This window comes from Aricia agestis, chromosome 16, assembly GCF_905147365.1.
Source record: "Aricia agestis chromosome 16, ilAriAges1.1, whole genome shotgun sequence".
Taxonomy (NCBI): Eukaryota; Metazoa; Arthropoda; class Insecta; order Lepidoptera; family Lycaenidae; genus Aricia; species Aricia agestis.
In genome coordinates, this window is record NC_056421.1 from 14,303,821 (window position 1) to 14,323,518 (window position 19,698).

The following is a 19,698-nucleotide window of genomic DNA, read 5'->3' on the forward strand; positions in this document are numbered from 1 at the left end:
CTGAATCCCAAAATGTCTTAAGTTTCAAATTGTATTTTGAAATAAAGATCTCTCTTTATGTATGTAAGCACAAAATAATAGAGTTTGAGACTACCTTTTGCGATTTTCCCCCAAATATTCAGATTGCCATCTTCTGATTGTAACATAGTATATTTAACATTTTCAGTGCCGAGTGTTCGACCAAAACGAACGCCACAACGCATACTTCGAGGAGACGTTTTGGACGCGCACGTGCGTGGAGGCGATCAAGCGGACACGCACAGTACAGGACCCAGTTACATTCGTGAAGGAAATATCGCAGGACCCCAGATATAAGGCCGCTTTTACATCACTGTGTGGGGATAATGTTGACGATATTATAACAGAGCGAAGCGGTAGTGATGTGAACCCCAAATTGAGAGTTTTTATTGATACGTTTATGAGTTGATGGTCTATAATCTACGAATAATAAAAACTAAGGATACATAACTCCCATACTATTACCGTTCTAAATTTGGTTCCATTCGAACTGTCATGTAACGTCAGCCTTTATACCGCTCAAGGCCACCTAAATATTGCAAATGTATTGAAATGTGTACCTAAGGTACACTTTTTTGACAAGTATTTTGGAGCAGGTCTTTTGACGGAGTTACTCTACCTCAGTTTTTATTATTCGTAGTCTATAATATAAAGAGTACTATAAAGTACGACCTATAACCAATAATTTTAATTGTCTCGAACCCAGCAGTGGAAATGCATAGAGAATATTGAGATAATAATCCCGTGCTGAGATTTTAAGCTGGTCTTAAAAAAAAAATCTAGCCAGACTAGACGACATCGTAACGGTGGAGCCGTTACTTACGAGTGACGATGTTGACTGTTATAGCCTCTCAAGTCTCAACTGACGTTGAGTTTTATTCTTACTTATTATGTGTTCGGATTGTATGCTATACGATATACATTCCAGTTTTAAAGATTTTATAATATTAAATATCCCTTGATCGTGGAAAACCAGACACAATAGCTTATCTATTGTCATCGCGGCCGCATGTGGCCGCTTGGGAGTAGAAGCATTATATTATTTAGTATTTTCGATGTTTATAATTAGTACAGTAAGTATAAATATGTACATTTTTCTAATTTTGACAATTAATATGTATTAATTTTTGTGTTCCGATTACAAATTCAAATTCTTTATTAAGCACACAATAATATACAATAGTATAAAAGCTAAGTAGCGTACATCACGTCGTCTAATCCCATGCTAAGTAAAAACTTGTGTTATGGCAATCAGACAACAGATGCACGCCGAACAATTTTATCCTAGTATATATTATTTACACATTCACACACACAATCACACTACACTTTATCACGTAAAGTCTCTTTCGGCGACGTGATGCGCGCTTCGTTCGGGAGCCTCCCCCGGAACCTCCGGTAAACTACACCGGCGGGCCAGAACTCCTCCAACTCAAAGATGGATAAAACTTGAGACGGCACTCACCACAAAGGAACTGAAATTCACTTTGTGGCGAGAGTGCAGACGCTCCACCCTCAAGGTGTAGGTGGTCTTCTCGCGGATGTAGTTTACGACGTTTTCGACCGTCATGGACCAGTGCAGGCGCGACACGTAGAGCGGCGTCGCGGGCAAATGTTTTTATTATTTTTTAAAATGATTTTAAATAAAACTTTTACAAACTAACAATTGTTTATTATAAACATAGTATTTATTATACAAAATATGTATCCACATTCCACATACTTCACAACACACCCAGTAATTTTTTTCTAAACTGATTTTCGCAACTTGCGGCACCTAATATTTTTGTGGCCCGTTAAAAAAGGTTGTGAACCACTGCTTTAGACCCATTTGTGTAAATTTGAATATTTGCTAATTTGGTCAAAATTAAAAATATAGTTTCATAAATACGAAGATCGAGAAACATAATATACAATGTCTGGGCCTATTTTTGTGAATATATTATTTAGAAAACTAAATTACGTATTGTCGTAACAAATTTTATAAATCAACAAAATCTGTAGACAGTCCCAAAAATGTTACTGTTTATTTGGATCAATCTCACACCTCTCAAATACAATCAATTTACAGCAGCCACATCAGATAACGACATAATTTCAGTCTAAACATAAACACCACACGCTGAGTATAATGTCTGTACATCACAGAATCTTGTCCCTTCGTATCCTAAACACTTCTTTGGCGATCTGACTGTTTTTGAACTTCACTTTCTCACTTTTCTCGTCACTATCAGTCTTTTCTGTACTTTTGTTTTTGCCGAACTTTTGCAATTTGGACTTTATCCCCTCCGTGGAGGGTTCATTTTCGTCATCTTTAAATAAATCTTTCACAGATACTAATCTCTGCAAGTTACCGAGTCTCAACAGCTGTTTGAGGCCTCTCGCCGTCTTTTTCTCTATCAAGCCTAACAGACCCCAATCGTCTCCTTTCTTATTGTCTAAAGAAGTCTCTAGGTGCCATGCTGCGTTCCTTATCTCCAACTTCAGTCTTTCGCACTCCTCGTAACTGACATTTCTACTGACGTTCATCGCTTGCTCCAAAGGATTGACTATGTACAGGGGCGAAGCGTTTGGTTTCCTTATCGATGTACCCTCGTTTATTGATATCGCTCGCTCTTGGAAATCGAACTGCGAGTAGAACTCAAAGAATTGGAATAGGAGTGTTTCGAGTTTGTCCGTGTTCTGTCCGAAGGCTGAGGCCGGCAGCTTGTTGAGGTCTCGCAGGAATGTGCAGTTGAGATTCTCCTCGGCTATCCGGATGTCTTCCCTCCCTAAAACAGTAATGTTTATGTAAATGTTAAAAAGGCAGTGCATAGTACTGTGTGAAATGTAGTATACCATATTATAAAAAAAATTGCATTAACATTTTATAGGAATCTCATTAATCAATACTTGGATAGGAAACGATCTGGATATTCTTGTGTAGTATGGTTAATTTTTAAATAGCCAATCTGAAAATGAAAAGTTTCTTTTTTTCAAAACGAGCAAACGGGTTATCTGATAGAAAGCAACTTCCGTCGCCCATGTACACTCGCAGCATCAGAAGAGCTGTAGGTGCGTTGCCTGCCTTTTAAGAGGGAATAGGGTAATAGGGGGAGGGTAGGGAAGGGAAAATGGTAGGGGATTGGGCCTCCGGTAAGCTCACTCACTCGGCGAAAAACAGCGCAAGCGCTGTGTCACTCCGGTTTTTTGTGAGCGCGTGGTATTTCTCCGGTCGAGCCGGCCCATTCGTGTCGAAGCATGACTGTCCCACGTCTAGATTTCAAATAAATTCGCTTACCAGACTTATTGACTAAGTACTTGAAGCTCGGCAGTATAGCTCCCCCGGAGCGCGTCTGCTGCAGGAAGAACAGCACCATGAGGGTGAGGGGGAAGTTAGTGACCCAGCGGCCGGGGTGGGGCTGCGTGATACCCACCGCCCGCGCCCAGCGCCGCACCGCGAACGTCAGCGGGCGGACGCGAGCGTCCACCGAGCCGTACAGCCAGAGGAGTTCCGACATGTACACACCGGAGCTGAAATGTAAAAACAAAACTATGTATACGGAAGTGTATTTATCTACAGGGCTAAAATGGCTAAAAGAGTACTTATAGGCAAATCATTGGTATTCTTGGTATATTATGAGTTAATTCACCAGCTGCCGGGCCGGTCATAATCTTCGCTACTGCGCGGCGCACCCCCACCTTGGTAGCGCCCACTTCGAAACGGGCGTACCGTAAATCGCAATTTTAAATTTCGCCATAACTTCTAAACCAAACGTCCAATTTTAATCATTCATAGACAAAATATTATCTACACAAACTGTACTTAGTGATGAAATAATTTATTTTGATAAGGATTATCAGCATGAGTAAAATAAATGCGTTTAAATGTAGTAAAAAAAAAAATCAAGATTTTTAAATAAAAAAAATGGTTGTTGTGCCTCAATCGGCATAGATAGGTATAGTGTGTCGCGGACATTTATAAGACAGGTATTTATAAGACCTACATTTACTTAGAACATTGTATGGTTCTATCTTTTATAGTTTAGGCAGCGTACGCAAAATAACTTTTATGGTTGATTTTTTTTCACCTTGTGTCAGAAAAACCCAAATATCTTACGGAACCCTATATTTTCCAAAATAAAAAGTAGCCTATGTTACTCGTAAATAATGTAGCTTTCGAATGGTGAAAGAATTTTTAAAATCGGTCCAGTAGCTTTTGAACCTATTCATTACAATTAAACAAACAAACAAACATACAAACAAACAAACAAAGTTTACCTCTTTATAATATTAATATAGAAGTATAGATTTGAGAAATAATTTTGCTCTTTCAGTGCTGCTATTATATATACTTTCACAATGAACTCTTTATAAGGGACCACGCACACCCTAAAGTATTATCACTTAATTTGTTACACCTTGTATAAATAACAAGTGCGGTGGACTATCTAACGCCATAATGTTACATCTCGCTAAGTACAGGCCGCGCAAAATAAAGTTTTACGCTCTACCAGCGGGGCAAGTGCGCGACGAGGAAATAATGTTGGTAGAACAGTCGCGTCGCCGAGGGTGAGTGGTGACACATTGTCGTTAGCTATTGTAAGTTACATTTTCTTCACCATCTTAAAAAGGTACTCACGTATTATTATAGCAAAGATCACAGTCCAAGTCGGTGAGGTCATGCGAATACTTGACGATGGGTACTCTCGCGTTGAGTATCGCCTGGACCCGCGACGCGCCCGGCGCCCGCAGCTGCAGCAGGTGTGCGATGAGCTCGAGGTGTCGCTGCCACGGTGTCCGCCGACCTTCGTACTTCTTGTCTTGGTATACTAGACGACGGCTTGCGGACGTCTGCAAGTAAATAAACAGGGTGTTAACTCTTTGTAAAACTAGACGCTCCGCGCAGCTACACCTGCGTAAACAATAGGAATTTCACAGACAAATTAGCCTACAAAAAATAGCCTATCATCCTTCACCTGGTCTACTTTTTATCAGTGCCAAATAACTATTATAATTTCTCCCGCTTTTTCTATATTTTCCTCTGTTTCTTTGCTCCTATTAGTCTTAGCGTGATAAAATATAGCCTATAGCCTTCCTCAATAAATGGGCTATCTAACACTGAAAGAATTTTTCAAATCAGACCAGTAGTTCCTGAGATTAGCGCGTCCAAGTTAGCCCTTTCAAATAATTTTCCCCGTTTTTTCCACATTTTCCTCTATTTCTTCGCTCCTATTAGTCTTGGCGTGATAAAATATAGCCTATAGCCTTACTCGATAAATGGGCTATCTAACACTGAAAGAATCATCAGAACCAGTTACGTAGTTTTAAAGATTAAAGGGAACAAAGGGACATGAGGGGAAAAAAGCGACTTTGTTTTGTAATATTATGTATTATTAGTTAAGACTTTTATTAGTTAAGACCTAATAAACTAGATATGTGTATGAGAAAGAATTTAATTCGAACTTACCATTTCCTTTGTGAGGACATTTGTAAGGACCAAGTCCAGGTCACATCCCATTTTACCAAAACCATTCACCGATGATCCAAATGGTTGAACCACTATATTAGAGTACAGGCTTTGGAATATCATCTCCATCTGAAAACATTCAAGCAAAATTATTCCATGTTGTTAGAACTAAAAAGTGCCTATAGTTACTGATTACTTAACATAATATTATAAACATTGTGTTTGTTACCTTCAAATATTGTAATAAAAATTTTAATATAAAAATTATTACATTATAACATTTAACATTCAAGCTACAGCACAGCTACAAAATTTATTTCGACATTAATATTTTTAAAATGTTGAACAATCATACCTGTCTTGCCACCATGAACCTAAGCCTGATGCCAATATCATTCAACATAGTTCTTTGATACAACAACATTATTTGGTCCGACACTGTCTCACATTTAGCTAGCTCTTCCAACAGCAAGTCTTCGTCTACGCAACAGTTGCCATCCTTTATAGCCAATTCTTTTGAACTGTTTGCAGACTCTTTAGAGCCTACCACTGCTCGGAACCACAAAAAAGGTGACTGGATAGGCATCACATCTAAATCTTTTTGGTGTGAGCTACATTGTTGCAATATGTTTGTCAAATTTTCTTCATTTTCAAATTCAATGAGCATAAAATGCTGTAAATAAATTTATAAAATTAAGGTACTATATTGTTTTTTATTTTCTTTCTAAAAAAACTGCAGGTACATTACCTCTCCTGATGTATTTTTATAATGATGTATATCACTGATAGTTGCATATTTAGAACAATATCCGTACAATTCTTTGAAGGACGACTCGGAACTGACTTGTACCACCAGACTACGCTGCGCTTGTGCTCTTCTCAAAGCATTAACTTCATCGAAAACAACAAACTTTTTAGCTGCATCTAAAAGTTCAAAAATCAAAATATAACCTCAAAATTTTACTTTTACATAATATTTTATCAATGAAAGTAAATGTACCTGAGCTGCATTTTAAACTTTGGAATTTGATAAATTTATTTCTAAAATGTCTAATCGGTAAATGTAGCTTTCCTGTCTGAAATAAAACAGACATTTTCTAAAATTTTGTGATCAGCTTCTCATATGACTGTCAAGTGTCAATGTCAAATTATATTTTTAATACGCCAAATGCATAAGTCATAAGAATACACCAAAATGTCCATTAAAAAAATAAGGTCAATAACTCATAACCCATATAATGAATAATCACTAGGTATTCACATGCTATTCACTCATATAATCTAAGTTTAGAAGTTCTAATTAGAATCATAAAAAGGAGAATAATTAGAAGCTTCTGATTCCACTTGTCCTAATTTAGTTACTAAATCAGTAGTGAGTCCTGACGATATAGAAAAATTGAGCTGAAAATTGTATTATATATATATTTAAGTTAGAATATTGTTTTCCCGCCATAATACACTCGACACTGGCCATGGTTATATAGCCGAAGTGCCATAATAAGAAGGAAAAAAGAAGATAATAAGAAGAAGAAGAAACAACTACACAATTGTACGAAATCAAAGAGATTAGAGCACTCTGACATTGGCAACTCACCGAGGCGGCCATTTTTAAAAGAAGAAGAAGAATATAATCACTATACGAAATCTTAAAATTTAGATAACTTCATGGAAAAGAAACTAAAATTATAAAATAATTAAATAAACATGGCTAGCAGACTATTTAATAGGATAATTTTGCCTGCATACTCAATAAGCTCAAAATTTTTATCAAATAACCTAACTCACAATGGTAAGATTATAGCAGTTGCTGCAAATACCAATTGTATAACTTTTAGGAACTATGCAAAGGGAAAAGATAAAGGTAAAGATAAGAAAGGCAAGGAAACAAAAGTGGTCATAAATGAAACAGTGATGTCCGAGTTGATTCCAGTAGACAAGTTAAAAGAAAGATGTCAGAATGCTATTGATAAAATGAAGGAAGAATTTGCCCAAAACCTCTCACTACGCTCCACCACTGGGTCTCTAGAATCTCTTGTCGTCAAATTTGACGGCAAAGAGTATGAATTACAAGAGTTAGCTCAAATAATCAGGAAGAATCCAAAGACTATTGTGGTGAACTTTTCCTCCTTCCCTCAAGCCATACCTGATGCTCTAAGAGCCATACATGGTTCAGGATTGAATTTAAATCCACAACAAGATGGTACAACATTATATGTACCTGTGCCCAAAGTCACTAAAGAGCACAGGGAGGCTTTGGCAAAGAATGCCAAAATGTTGTTTGTTAAATGTAAGGATACCGTCAAAGATATTCAGAATGAATACATCAAGAAGAACAAAACTAGTAAAGGCAAGCAACCTGGAGTATCAGAAGATTTGGTATTTAATATTAACAAACAAATCATGGCATTGTGTGACACATACAATGACCAGGCCAGAAAAATCTATGACGCTAAACATAATGAGCTTTTAGGAAAATAATTTTTTTGCATTTATGTTTTTTTTATATATAGTATAGTCATTTTGTTAAGATAATATGTTTTTTGAACTACTATTAATTGTAAATAATAAAAAAGTTGAATAATTTTTGTGTTATGTTATATGTTGGTGATCATTGATCGATATACGGTAAGCTAACATCAGAGAAATATTATAATATTTACACCGCTAACATCAATACAGCAATTGTTACGTAGTTTATATCCTCTTTGATAGCAATACCTTGTCAAAATAAAACAAATAAGAAACATTATACTTATTATTAAACATAAAATAAATGAAACATTTTAAGATATGAGTAGGTATAAAGGACAAAACTGTGGCATGTGAGACCGGAGTTCCGTCATGTAGTAATACAATCACCGTCGTCAGTAGTTTAGTCATGAATATGAACGATTATTTAAATCTTACATGTTCATATTGCTGTAAGGACCAAGAAGAGTCGCGCACGTAGAGTTCCATCATTGACATAAGAAACTATAGGTCAGGGGTCATCAAATAGCGGACCGCGGACCACCGACCCATTGTGTGCGGACTGCGGACCAAGCATTTTCGAAGATGAACTTCGCTAAAAGTAAATTTCGGTCTCAACTTACTGATTAACATCTCTAGGATTTAATGTCAATAGCTTGCACCAATTTCACTCCAAACAACCAACAAAAAATTGGCACTTTTCATAAAAATATCCATACTTTCATACTAATATTTAATATTATAAATGCGAAAGTATGTCTGTCTGTCTGTCTGTTACCTCTTCACGCCGAAACGGCTGAACCGATTGGGCTGAAATTTGGTACAGAGATACTTTGAGTCCCGGGGAAGGACATGGGATACTTTCTATCCTGAAAAAACATACGGTTCCCACGCGATAAACTAATTTTAGCGCAACGGAGTTGCAGGCGTCATCTAGTTGTAAATACAGATTTTTTTTACAAAATGTGTGGACCGCGAAGAGAAGGTCATTTCATTTCATTTCTTAAAATGGATCCCAAGCGAAACTAATTGGTGACCCCTGCCCTGCTATATATAGGTCTTCCGTCTTTGGGTTCCATATTATTGGTTCCATACCTATAGAGCATTAAACCATCTGGTTTAATGCTCTAAGGTTTCATACCACTCTTTGGCAATAGCCATAAATTAAATTATTTTTGTTGAATTTTAAAAATGTATAATGTCAGTGTCAAACGTCAAAAACACAGCTGTCACTGTCGTGTGATATAAATTCTTAACCTGTGATTGTGGTGGCCTAGATGAAGGTTCCCTGGACCACATCTTTTTTTGTTGTCCTAAAAATCAGTCCTCCCTATATGACCTCCTTCCTATCAATATCCCTCGCCCTATTAATTTTAAATCAATTTTATGCTTTGTAAATACCTCTTTTATTGACATTCTGTGTACATATATTTGTTCTAACAATATAAAATTGTGATGTTTTACTAACCTCTATATGTTTGTGTTTGTTTTAGGTATATTCAACAGAATTTAAATTATTGTTAGATACTGTACCTTGTTTCTTCACCAGACCTGCAATATAGAGCAAAGTCTACCCAAAAGCACTCTGACATTGGCAACTCACTGAGGCCGCCATAACCTAAAGAAGAAGAAGAAGAACCTGTGATTGTGACATTCGTTTGTTTACTGAGTTGTTTTGATTTGAAATTTTTACGAAAAAGGGATTTTTATCGTGATAAAGCGATGGAAAACGCAAAATTGAAAACGCGAACACATAAAAATGTTATGTCTCGCGTTAGTAATCCGGCGGAGTCACATTTTAAGCCTAAATATGTTGTGACTCGTCATGCAACAGCGAGCAGTGGCGCGAAACCGATTTCTTCAACTGTTTCAAACACCAGTGGCTTTTGCGATCTTCCTATTGCTTTGAATGATTATATTCCAGAAACTGTGAGTGATACAGTGAAAAGACGTACGTTTGTAGTGAAACCAAAAAAAACAATAAAATCCTTACCCCCCACAGTGCCACCGACGGTTTTAAAAACTCGATACGCGCGCGTTCATACTAATTTATACTGCCACTCATCGGCACCTACTGTTTTAAATGTTCTGAATTCGGGGAGAACACTAAATAGCTCAACAGAAAATAGTCAAAGATTAAAAGAAATAAAGGTAAGTAACTAAGTACATGGTTTACCTTTTTCGTTGCAGTTCATATTTTATTCACTAAACTTACATGTTCTAATATAAAACTATCCCATCAGGATGAGATCAAGGCGTATCACAAAAAGGAGCAGAGTATGAAGCTCAGTGACAGCCTACACAGGAAGTTTGGGCTCAAACTCCACGATGATGGAGATGTAGCTGACAAGGGGATACAAATGGAGCAAAAAGGTATAACTTGTTTGGTTGAAAAGAACAGCTGGAATAAATAAAGTCATAGGCTCTCTGATTGTAACGAGGACTGCTATCAAACATTAAGCCCTTATTCTGTTGCCTTGCATGTCTGTTCAATGAATGCATAGGCACATTTATTTATTATGCATTTATGCATTTATTCAAGCAACATCAATTATTAAGAAATGAAATCTAGAGAGATTGAGATTCCAATCCCAAGCATCTATGCAGGCTGTCCAGTGTCCACCTCTCTGATCATGCCATGTGCATGTAATGAAATTATGATTAGAACAGCCTGAAAATCTAACCAAGATAACAATAAAAACTACTTTTTTATCATGACCATTTAAAATATATAAAAGGTTTTCGGAAAATAATGATGATGCACTGGCCCTAGTAATTCTGCACTGTATAACAGTGACATCTAGTGAATAAATATGTCAACAGATTTGTTCTAGTTCTCACTTTTGACGACAGGTGTCGCTGCTTTACTCATTTGGAATTAAATCTGCAAGGCAAATAACACTACTTTTGAAATATTTATTCGGACTCATTTTGTTCCGTGAACCGAAATCAGGGAATAATTATAACCTATATAACTACAGCTTGGAACATTGAAATTGTAAAGTAGGTTAATAAATAAGTGTGTGGTCAGTACTGTAAGTATATTTTGAAATATTGTTAACCGGCCGAAATAGCTCAGTTGGGAGAGCGTTAGACTGAAGATCTAAAGGTCCCTGGTTCGATCCCGGGTTTCGGCAACTGTTTTGCTATTTTTAGTAATTTACAAATATAGTTGCAAAAATATAAATAATATTATTGCCTAAATAAAATTTAGTAAGGTACAACTTACATCTAATAGATATTTTGCGTGAACTATTTTAATTTGTAACATCGTCATTATTTTACAGGTAGGTATATTTAATTAATTACCAAAACCAATATTTATGAAAACATGTACTATCAGAGAAGTTGATTCCTATGCAAATCGAGGACCTGAGTAGTTTGGTTGCGTTACGTCAAACCCAGCTGACAGATCACAATTGACATTGAATTGACATATTCGACCAAATAACGCTGGTCAGTCTGTCAATTGCATAGGAATCAACTTCCTCGATGGTACATATTAAGAGGCCTACTAACCCCAAAAATCAAACATCGTCCTTCTCTCTTTATATATGATATTGAATGTACCGTAACTTCTTGGTGGAAATTCATGTTTCATAGTAATAAAATTCACTTTTCATGCACTTTTTCCACTTTTATTAATTTATTTTATTACAATTATGTTTCACACGACCGGTTTCGATAAAATCACCTGATGATGATTTTATCGAAACCGGTCGTGTGAAACATAATTGTAATAAAATAAATTAATAAAAGTGGAAAAAGTGCATGAAAAGTGTATGTTATTACTTCTCTCTTTACACTAACGCCCGTCTTTCATATGCCAGGTGAAAAAGGATGACGCGGAATCATCGCCAAGTTAGTTTTACTATGAATAAAAGGTGAACTATAACGATCATGAAAAAAGTATTTTGAGCAAAAGGTTTTGTCAATACCTTTTTAGATATTAAAAATATTAAAGAAAAGACAGCAAACTTCGAAGATCCAAGCCAAAATGTGTCTAAAACAAGGTTATTTGTAAAAATAAAACTATAGAGTATAGAGCATTTTTTCAGTAATCGTGTTTTCGTCTTGAGCATTTAAACTTCATGAACTGAAGTTACTTGTGTAAAAAATCAGTTTCCTAGACTTTACAGATTTTGAGATCTATGATTAAGTATGTAGTCAAGTTAGGGTCAGGTGCATTCTTAAGTTTCTTTTAGCAGTAGAAACACTTGAAAAACCCGAGCAGAAATAGTAATAATAAAAATCTTTCTTCTTTTCAGATTCAAACGGAGGAACACCAAGGTAAGTAATAGTATTATTTCACCGCTAAGCCTGTTGTAAGATGCGATCCGCTATTTGGCCTGACATCGCATCGCCTCTTTAGCTCAGTGGTAGAGCACTGGTCTCGTAAACCAGGGGTCGTGAGTTCAATCCTCACAGGAGGCATCAATAAGATTTCATTTTGGTATTGATAGATTTGACTTTTTTATATACATATTTTATTATAGAATTAAAACTATTCGAACACAATAATATAATACCGTAAAAATATTTTTAGTAATGACAGAATAATCATGACTTAATATCTAAGCCCCTATTATGTCATGCTCTTCAGTTATTATTATGTGAGAAAATATTTACGGCAGCGGTTTAATTTGTCCTAAAAAACACGACTTATCAATAATAATCGATCAGTGAAAACTGTTAAAACATAATTTGCAAGTTTGCGTGTGCGTAGGATAGGAAAAATAGTAAACTAATTTTCTTATTCTATGTATAGGGAGTAAGGACTTGCTCGATAATATTCTTGGCGAAAACATTGTTTACAATCTCGATTGTTCGTCTAGCTAACCCAGCCTTGCGTCAACTTATTTCCCAAAGGGCTTTTATTTATGGTCCGTTACCTGACCGGAGCGCCCACGGCCGGTACCGTTCGGAAATCGAATCCTGTTCGTACTCTGTAAATGGACTGCACTCAAGTTAGCGGGATCGAAAATTATTGATCTTATCCCCAAATTCGATGGTTCTCTATTGACATGGTCAAATTCTAAAGCCGGCTGTGGGAATCGAAGGCTGTAAATGCTGTCTTTGTGAAGTGAAGCCGCAGCTAAAAATTACGATTCTACGTCATGACGACCAAAATTTTTACACCTAGGAATATGAATGTCATGATAACATTGCCATCTACTCCTAAGGGTCTTGGAAATTATTGACCTCTTAAAACTCGAGCTAAGCTTATAGCACCTTGTTAGTTGTTACACTAGCCAACAGTCAACGCAAAATGCAATGTCTTTCCGAGTTTTCATTTTTCGAATCTTATCCGCAAGCGGGGATTAGGGGTACAAAATATATAAGAGTACAGGACCACAGTATAGGTACATACATTAAGTAAGGTAACCTCTCACGTAAAAGCTTAGCGTCTGTCAGCGATCATCGGTGCGCCACCGTAAAAAGGTAGGGGTACGGTACCTTTTTACCTCAGGTACCTACGCGTATTAAAACTTATTTGAGAGCTCCCAGACAAAGTAATAATTTTTCCTACCCCCTTGTAGCTCGGATGCCTCATGAGTCATGTTACATAGGTTCATAGAAATACAAGACAGTGTAGAACGCCTATGCTACTAAAAATTTAAAATACACATAGTTTTGATGTGCATTTCGTGGGACCATTTTTTGCCGCAGCCCACAGTTACTCTTCCATAGTATGGTATTTCCATGCGTAGGTACGTCCGATGCAGTAGCTACGTCTATGTGTCTTGAGTCCTGACTCCTAGGACACTCCCGGTCCCGACAGTCGGTCAGCAGTCGGTGACGTCACTTCACATTTGGCTCCCCTCCAGCCGGCCGTGCCAGAACCAATTAACTTTTTATATTTTCTGCGCGTCGAAATTATTTATTTCAATAAATATACTGACCTGGATGTTGAAATGAAAACAATATGCACGGATGTTTATGGTACATATATTATGTTTATAAATCGAGATTAATTTTAGCAGTTATGACTCGACTCTCGAGACTAGGGGGCATTGAAGGAACGTCCATTCGACCAAATCAAGACCAAATGGCCGGTCAACACTCCAAAGACGTACTTACTTATTATAGAAGTTTGTATGCCCATTTGGATGGAAGAAGGTCTCATGTCTTTGTATAGGTATGGAAGAAGGTCTCATGTCTTTGGACGTTGGGAAGTCTTCAGTAAACGGTATGTTATAAGGAACGAATTTTAGCGCAACATAGTTGCGGGCAAAATAAATTCAAGTCGTAATCCAAATTCCAATGCGACGCGTCGCGACGTCGAAAATTTGGACTCCAATACATTTTGACATTGGACTCTGGAAGAACCTTACAAAAAGGTAAAGCAGCAAACATACATAATAATAATATAAATTATATTACGCTTTAATCATAATATTTAATATATCTTTCTCCATTATTTTCATTGCTTAGCTTTTTGCAGGCGTTCCATATTTTATTTAAAAAAAATCTAAAATAGTACAGCCCGTCAAAAAAGTCACGACATTAATAGTGTCGCCACTTGTTTCCGGTGTGTCCTCTTATGGCCACACTGTATCCAGTCACTATAAAAGATTTTGATACTTTATATTAAGTACAGTGTAAAAAACACGTAAATATTATTATGATTTATAATTATATATTATGTAGTTAAGAAAATTTAAAATAATTACAAGAAACAATCTAATCTATGTAAAGTATTATAATCTTTGTATCATAGTCTGTCTCTGTCAAGAAAGTGAAGAAATTAAAAAGTGGCAACATCGTAGTGTCATCCCTTTCAAATCAATCTAAGAAAACAGGGATGACATTACTATGTTTCCACTTTTAATTTCTTCACTTTCTTGATGGACTATATAAAAATGCAATAACTCGATTAAACGGTTGAACCGATGTGGCTAATTTTAGTCTTAAATATTCCTGGAAGTCCAGGGAAGGTTTATAAGTGACACGAAGTTCACCGGGACATCCAGTCACTAGTGAGACATATTATGAATTTATAGCACCTGTTATTTAAGTACCCTCTCCCTGAGAGCTGCAGAGCTACTTTGATGACTGCCAGTGAAAGCTGAGAGAAGCTCACTCCTTTTTTATTAAGGAACTACTTATTTAAGAAAATACAAAAAATAAATAAATTAAAAACACGGTTTTGTTATTTTAATAAAATATGATCATCCAAATATTCTACAATGCAGCCGGAAACAGAATCATCGCCACTTTCTAGGTTCATGTAGTTACAGCAGTTGTGTCACAGTGAAGAGGCACTTTCATCTTCAATAAGCAGTTCTTCAATATCCTAATAAAGGGTTAATTCCCACTTCGTGTATTTATTTTCAGTGTTTTTTTTCAAAATGATAGCATATATTCTCCCAGTTATTTCGGTTATTTCGTTAAACGCTTTTTCTGCTACCTGTAAACATAAAACGTAAAAATTGTAATATTATATTACGCTGCATCAAAGTATTAAAGGAGTTAAGCACATATACTGTGACGCGAGAATTTTATATACATCTAAGATATATAATTAGTTAATTACGCAAAGCACCAAGTCAAAGTATCAATCATTGTTAGGCGCGTTATATGATAGATTTCTTTGACAGTTCATTGTTTACGTAAACATAGGGTTTATGTAAAATTATTGCTTTAATAAACTACATAATACTTACTCAGGCTACTTAATATTGCAATAAACAATAAAATTAATTAACTAACAAAATTTATAAAACAAACGCTTAATTACCTGCTACTATGGTGATTGAGCGATCAGAATCGGAAATATGGACGCGAGAATTTCAGTAATATTTTCGCATTTTACTATTTTTCTTCAATGAAAATCTTCAAATTTTCAGCACTTATGACACGTCTTTCACTTTAATTATTCATATTAATCACAGTAACATATAGTTTTCACATTGTAAAACTAAATTTAAGCAAATTGAAAATATTCGTTTTGTAAATTTTATGTCATAGGTATTGATACAACAAAGGGACAAATGTCAAAAGAGTGTTGCTTTTGCTCAAAAAAAAAAGTTTCGCCTCCTAGAAATTCTTGACGCACTATAAATACCGTACCCAAAAAATACCTATTGTAACTGCATTTCTAGATGCAAAATTGCAAACTGGATAACAGTTTGCCAGTCCATTTCACAGTAAAAATTCGTTTTATAGATGAAGTTGCAACTTGCAACCCTGCATTCGCGATTGCCATTTAAAAAAAGAAGGAGAAGAAGACAGTGTTTTGAAATAATATGGATAACAATAAACAAAATGCACATATTAATGGAAAAAGTGACGAAGAACTAGTGAAAGAAGATGAGTGAGTACTTTATAATATACATACTATGTACGGTACCTACATTTTACAGATGTAATATTTGTTTTATGTTTATACTAAGTATTATATCTTCCTTATTAATTAAAAGTATCGCACTGCACAAGACGTCTTGTAAGATTTATACTAATAATCATTTTTCTAACATAAACCCTGTTAAATAATGGTTTTATTTCCATCCTCATTTACACAACCCTCATATTAGGCGATGCATTAGTTCATACCATGTGTAAGTTTGCTAAAATCAATAGTCTAAAAATCAATGATCTTTCTGTACACATAATTTTTGTTTTATGATTTGCTGCTTTTATTTATCATAACATAATGATAAATAATAAATATTAACTAAACTTATCTTCAACAGGTGGAAAAAAACGTTTTAAATGTTTTCCATCTATAAACTACCTTTTTTCTTACACAGGAGTTCACAGGACTACCAATATCATACTTGCTTTTATAAGCAACCTTTATTTCCATAGAGATAATATGTTTTATGTATTTATTACCAAATAAAATCATCAAAAACATAATACAAAATAATTTCAAATGAAATTAAATAAGTAATTATATAATAAGATATTATTTACTTATATCATTTTTCTTTTAGAGAAACAAAAGAGAAAAAAAGGCAAAGAAATCGTGAATACCAAAGGGCATGGCGCCAGCGTCACAGAGATTTAAAGAAAACAGTATCGAAGGAGGAAAAAGAAGCAGCAAGAAGAAAAAGACACCGTGAGAATCAAAGGGCATACTATCACCGTCAAAAACTTTTGAGGGAAAGTGAATTAAATGATGAATTGACCAAAGAGAAATTGGAAGATCTAAAACTGTAAATTAATTCTATTTTTTTGAGTATTTTGAAGTCTGCATTGTTTTGAGGCTCAATTTACACTGGCACTGAATCATAGTCAGTAGTCACTCAGACTGAATAAATGTTTAGGCATAATATTAAAACAATAATATTGAGACCAAATATTATCTTTGAAAATACTTACCCTCTTATTAATAAACGCCCTATAAGCTTTGAATAGTTATATAGTGTTTTGTTCCTGTCACACAAGTGAAATTTTTAATTGGATTGAAGAAGACAAAACACTGTATAACTATTCAAAGCTTATAGGGCGTTTATTAATAAGAGGGTTAGTCTCTAAAGTCTACACCAAATACCAATAGGTTAGCTAAACTTTTTTTAATGATTTTCAGATGCCGGATTTGGATAGAACCTTGTAAGAAACCAGATTTAGAAGATAAGTCTATGTCGAACAAAACTCTAAACCAAAGCCTTTGTACTTTGCGTTTTGAAAACAAAAAAGAACAAAATTTACTGAATAAAAAATGTGGTCCTGGGCTTCTTGTACCGGTTAGTGCATTCTCCTCAGAAAAAAACAAATCTACCAGAAATGTAAGTAAATATTATTACGTTAGTTACAGCGACTTTGTGCTGCGTATTTTTATTTAATGCGCTGACTATGTGTCTGTATGTTTAATCAAAATCTGTCCAGAAGTTTGCAAGCTTATTCACAGGCGTGTGTACGTGGGAGAGCCATGCTTCGGCACGAATGGGCCGGCTCGACCGGAGAAATACCACGTCCTCACAGAAAACCGGCGTGAAACAGCGCTTGCGCTGTGTTTCGCCGAGTGAGTGAGTTTACCGGAGGCCCAATCCCCTACCCTATTCCCTTCCATACCCTCCCCAATTCCTTTCCCTTCCCTACCCTCCCCTATTACCCTATTCCCTATTAAAAGGCCGGCAACGCACCTGCAGCTCTCTGATGCTGCAAGTGTCCATGGGCGACGGAAGTTGCTTTCCATCAGGTGACCCGTTTGCTCGTTTGCCCCCTTATATCATAAAAAAAAAAGGCTAAAATATAATACTCATTTTCATTCCTTTCATTCTTTTACTTCCATTTTCTAATGGATGATTTTCACATCAGCATTTTTTTTGCCTTTCCAGTCGGCAGAAAATATAGAAGCTGAAAAGAACCAATCAGAAAGATTAAAGAGACAAAATGAACTTCCAGAAACGGGCTTGAAGAAAATACTGATCAAAGAGGAAGAAGATGAGTTTGATGTGTTCTGCAGAAGTTTGGCGTTGCAGCTGAAAAGCATGCCTTTCGATAGAGCACGAAAATGCCAGGAGAAGCTGCAAGCTGTGATTAGCGCTGAGCTGGACCAGCTGGATGCGCCATCGTCCCCAAAGTGTTGGATCCAAGTTGAAATACCTCCCTCAACGTCAATTACGCCTCCTGAACCTCTAATAGATATTAAAGTTGAACCCGCAGAGCTTCCATAAATAGTAAATATACATTACCGCTTGTACCTAACTTGTAATCATTTTAATAAATATATTTATTGAAATGCACAGTATACTATACTTATCAGAGTTTTAGAACTCGGAAGAATTTATTCTAAATAGTTTTTGTTATTGGTGTTCGCATTTTAAAGTTCTAAGCAACTCTTATGCATATTTGCTTTTTCCTAAAGTGTGTTCCTACTTGTGGACAGACTTTGGGAACACCTGATGTATTTTTTTTAATGAAATAAGGGGGCAAACAAGCAAACCGGTCACCTGATGGAAAGCAACTTCCGTCGCCCATGAACACTCGCAGCATCAGAAGAGCTGCAAGTGCGTTGCCGGCCTTTTAAGAGGGAATAGGGTAATAGGGGAGGGTAGGGAAGGGAAGGGAAGGGAATAGTTGAAGGTAGGGAAGGGAATAGGGTAGGGGTTAGGGGATTGGGCCTCCGGTAAACTCACTCACTCGGCGAAACACAGCGCAAGCGCTGTTTCACGCCGGTTTTCTGTGAGAACGTGGTATTTATCCGGTCGAGCCAGCCCATTCGTGCCGAAGCATGGCTCTCCCAAGTAAAACGTGATGTAGTGTCAGTTACAATGAATAATGATGCTAGATGATAAATAATAGTGATACACATGTGCTTTGCAACAAAGTAATGAATGTATAATTATGTAATAACTAGCTGTTGCCCGCGACTTCGTTCGCGTGGACTTCAGTTTATAGCGCGCGGTGTCAATAAAATTGGTGTCAAAAGCTTTTTAAAACCCTGGTACCCCTTAAATCAAAATACCCAAAACAGCCGTGTAGTGTGCACATAATATGATTTTTTTTAAATTAAACTTTTTTATACCTTTTAAAGCTTATTTAGCTTTACACAACTTAGCTGCATAATGCATTACACAACTTTAGCTTTGCCCAATAGCCAATACCCATAGGCCATTAAACTATTTAGTATTTATTATTGATAGACTGTTGTTTCTGATTTCTATGTTGGTACGTGAGTTATTTAATAACATGTATAACAATCGAAAGAATCAAAATCTTCGACTCAACATGGTACCACCTCTTATAGAAATACATATGAGCAACGATAGCGCGATCTAGGCGACTCTTGGCGGCATCTGTTCCAGTTTTTG

General features: G+C 36.1%; 5 protein-coding genes and 2 non-coding genes across 7 annotated transcripts in view; 6 read left to right on the forward strand and 1 right to left on the reverse strand.

Moving 5' to 3' along the window:
- LOC121734811 overlaps positions 1 to 468 on the forward strand; it is a 30,632-nt gene extending 30,164 nt beyond the window's left edge. The window contains exon 28 of the mRNA XM_042125428.1: positions 167 to 468. Coding sequence (XP_041981362.1) covers positions 167 to 427 — 261 coding nt within the window. The 3' untranslated portion in view covers positions 428 to 468. The remainder of the gene's footprint in view (positions 1 to 166) is intronic.
- Positions 469 to 2,014: 1,546 nt separating this feature from the next.
- Positions 2,015 to 6,585, reverse strand: LOC121734852 (poly(A) RNA polymerase, mitochondrial-like). The gene is made up of 7 exons (XM_042125480.1): positions 6,468 to 6,585; positions 6,216 to 6,391; positions 5,823 to 6,140; positions 5,468 to 5,596; positions 4,640 to 4,851; positions 3,299 to 3,531; positions 2,015 to 2,789 (listed from the first exon to the last, which is right to left on the reverse strand). The coding sequence occupies exons 1-7, from the start codon at positions 6,559 to 6,561 to the stop codon at positions 2,161 to 2,163; spliced, it is 1,791 nt and encodes a 596-aa protein (XP_041981414.1). The 5' UTR covers positions 6,562 to 6,585; the 3' UTR covers positions 2,015 to 2,160.
- A 510-nt stretch (positions 6,586 to 7,095) lies between these two features.
- LOC121734669 (ribosome-recycling factor, mitochondrial) lies at positions 7,096 to 8,052 on the forward strand. The gene has a single exon (XM_042125268.1). The coding sequence runs from the start codon at positions 7,172 to 7,174 to the stop codon at positions 7,943 to 7,945; it is 774 nt and encodes a 257-aa protein (XP_041981202.1). The 5' UTR covers positions 7,096 to 7,171; the 3' UTR covers positions 7,946 to 8,052.
- Positions 8,053 to 9,597: 1,545 nt separating this feature from the next.
- On the forward strand, positions 9,598 to 12,711 carry LOC121735059. The gene is made up of 4 exons (XM_042125726.1): positions 9,598 to 10,087; positions 10,180 to 10,309; positions 12,205 to 12,226; positions 12,705 to 12,711. Exons 1-4 carry the CDS (start codon positions 9,659 to 9,661, stop codon positions 12,709 to 12,711), a joined length of 588 nt encoding a protein of 195 aa, XP_041981660.1. The 5' UTR covers positions 9,598 to 9,658.
- On the forward strand, positions 11,001 to 11,073 carry Trnaf-gaa. The gene has a single exon. It is a non-coding gene; the product is annotated as a tRNA-Phe (tRNA).
- Trnat-cgu lies at positions 12,299 to 12,370 on the forward strand. Its single transcript has one exon. It is a non-coding gene; the product is annotated as a tRNA-Thr (tRNA).
- A 3,486-nt stretch (positions 12,712 to 16,197) lies between the features above and the next one.
- LOC121734907 lies at positions 16,198 to 18,788 on the forward strand. Its single transcript, XM_042125537.1, has 4 exons — positions 16,198 to 16,253; positions 16,876 to 17,097; positions 17,472 to 17,670; positions 18,223 to 18,788. Exons 3-4 carry the CDS (start codon positions 17,524 to 17,526, stop codon positions 18,559 to 18,561), a joined length of 486 nt encoding a protein of 161 aa, XP_041981471.1. The 5' UTR covers positions 16,198 to 16,253; positions 16,876 to 17,097; positions 17,472 to 17,523; the 3' UTR covers positions 18,562 to 18,788.
- Positions 18,789 to 19,698: the final 910 nt, after the last annotated feature.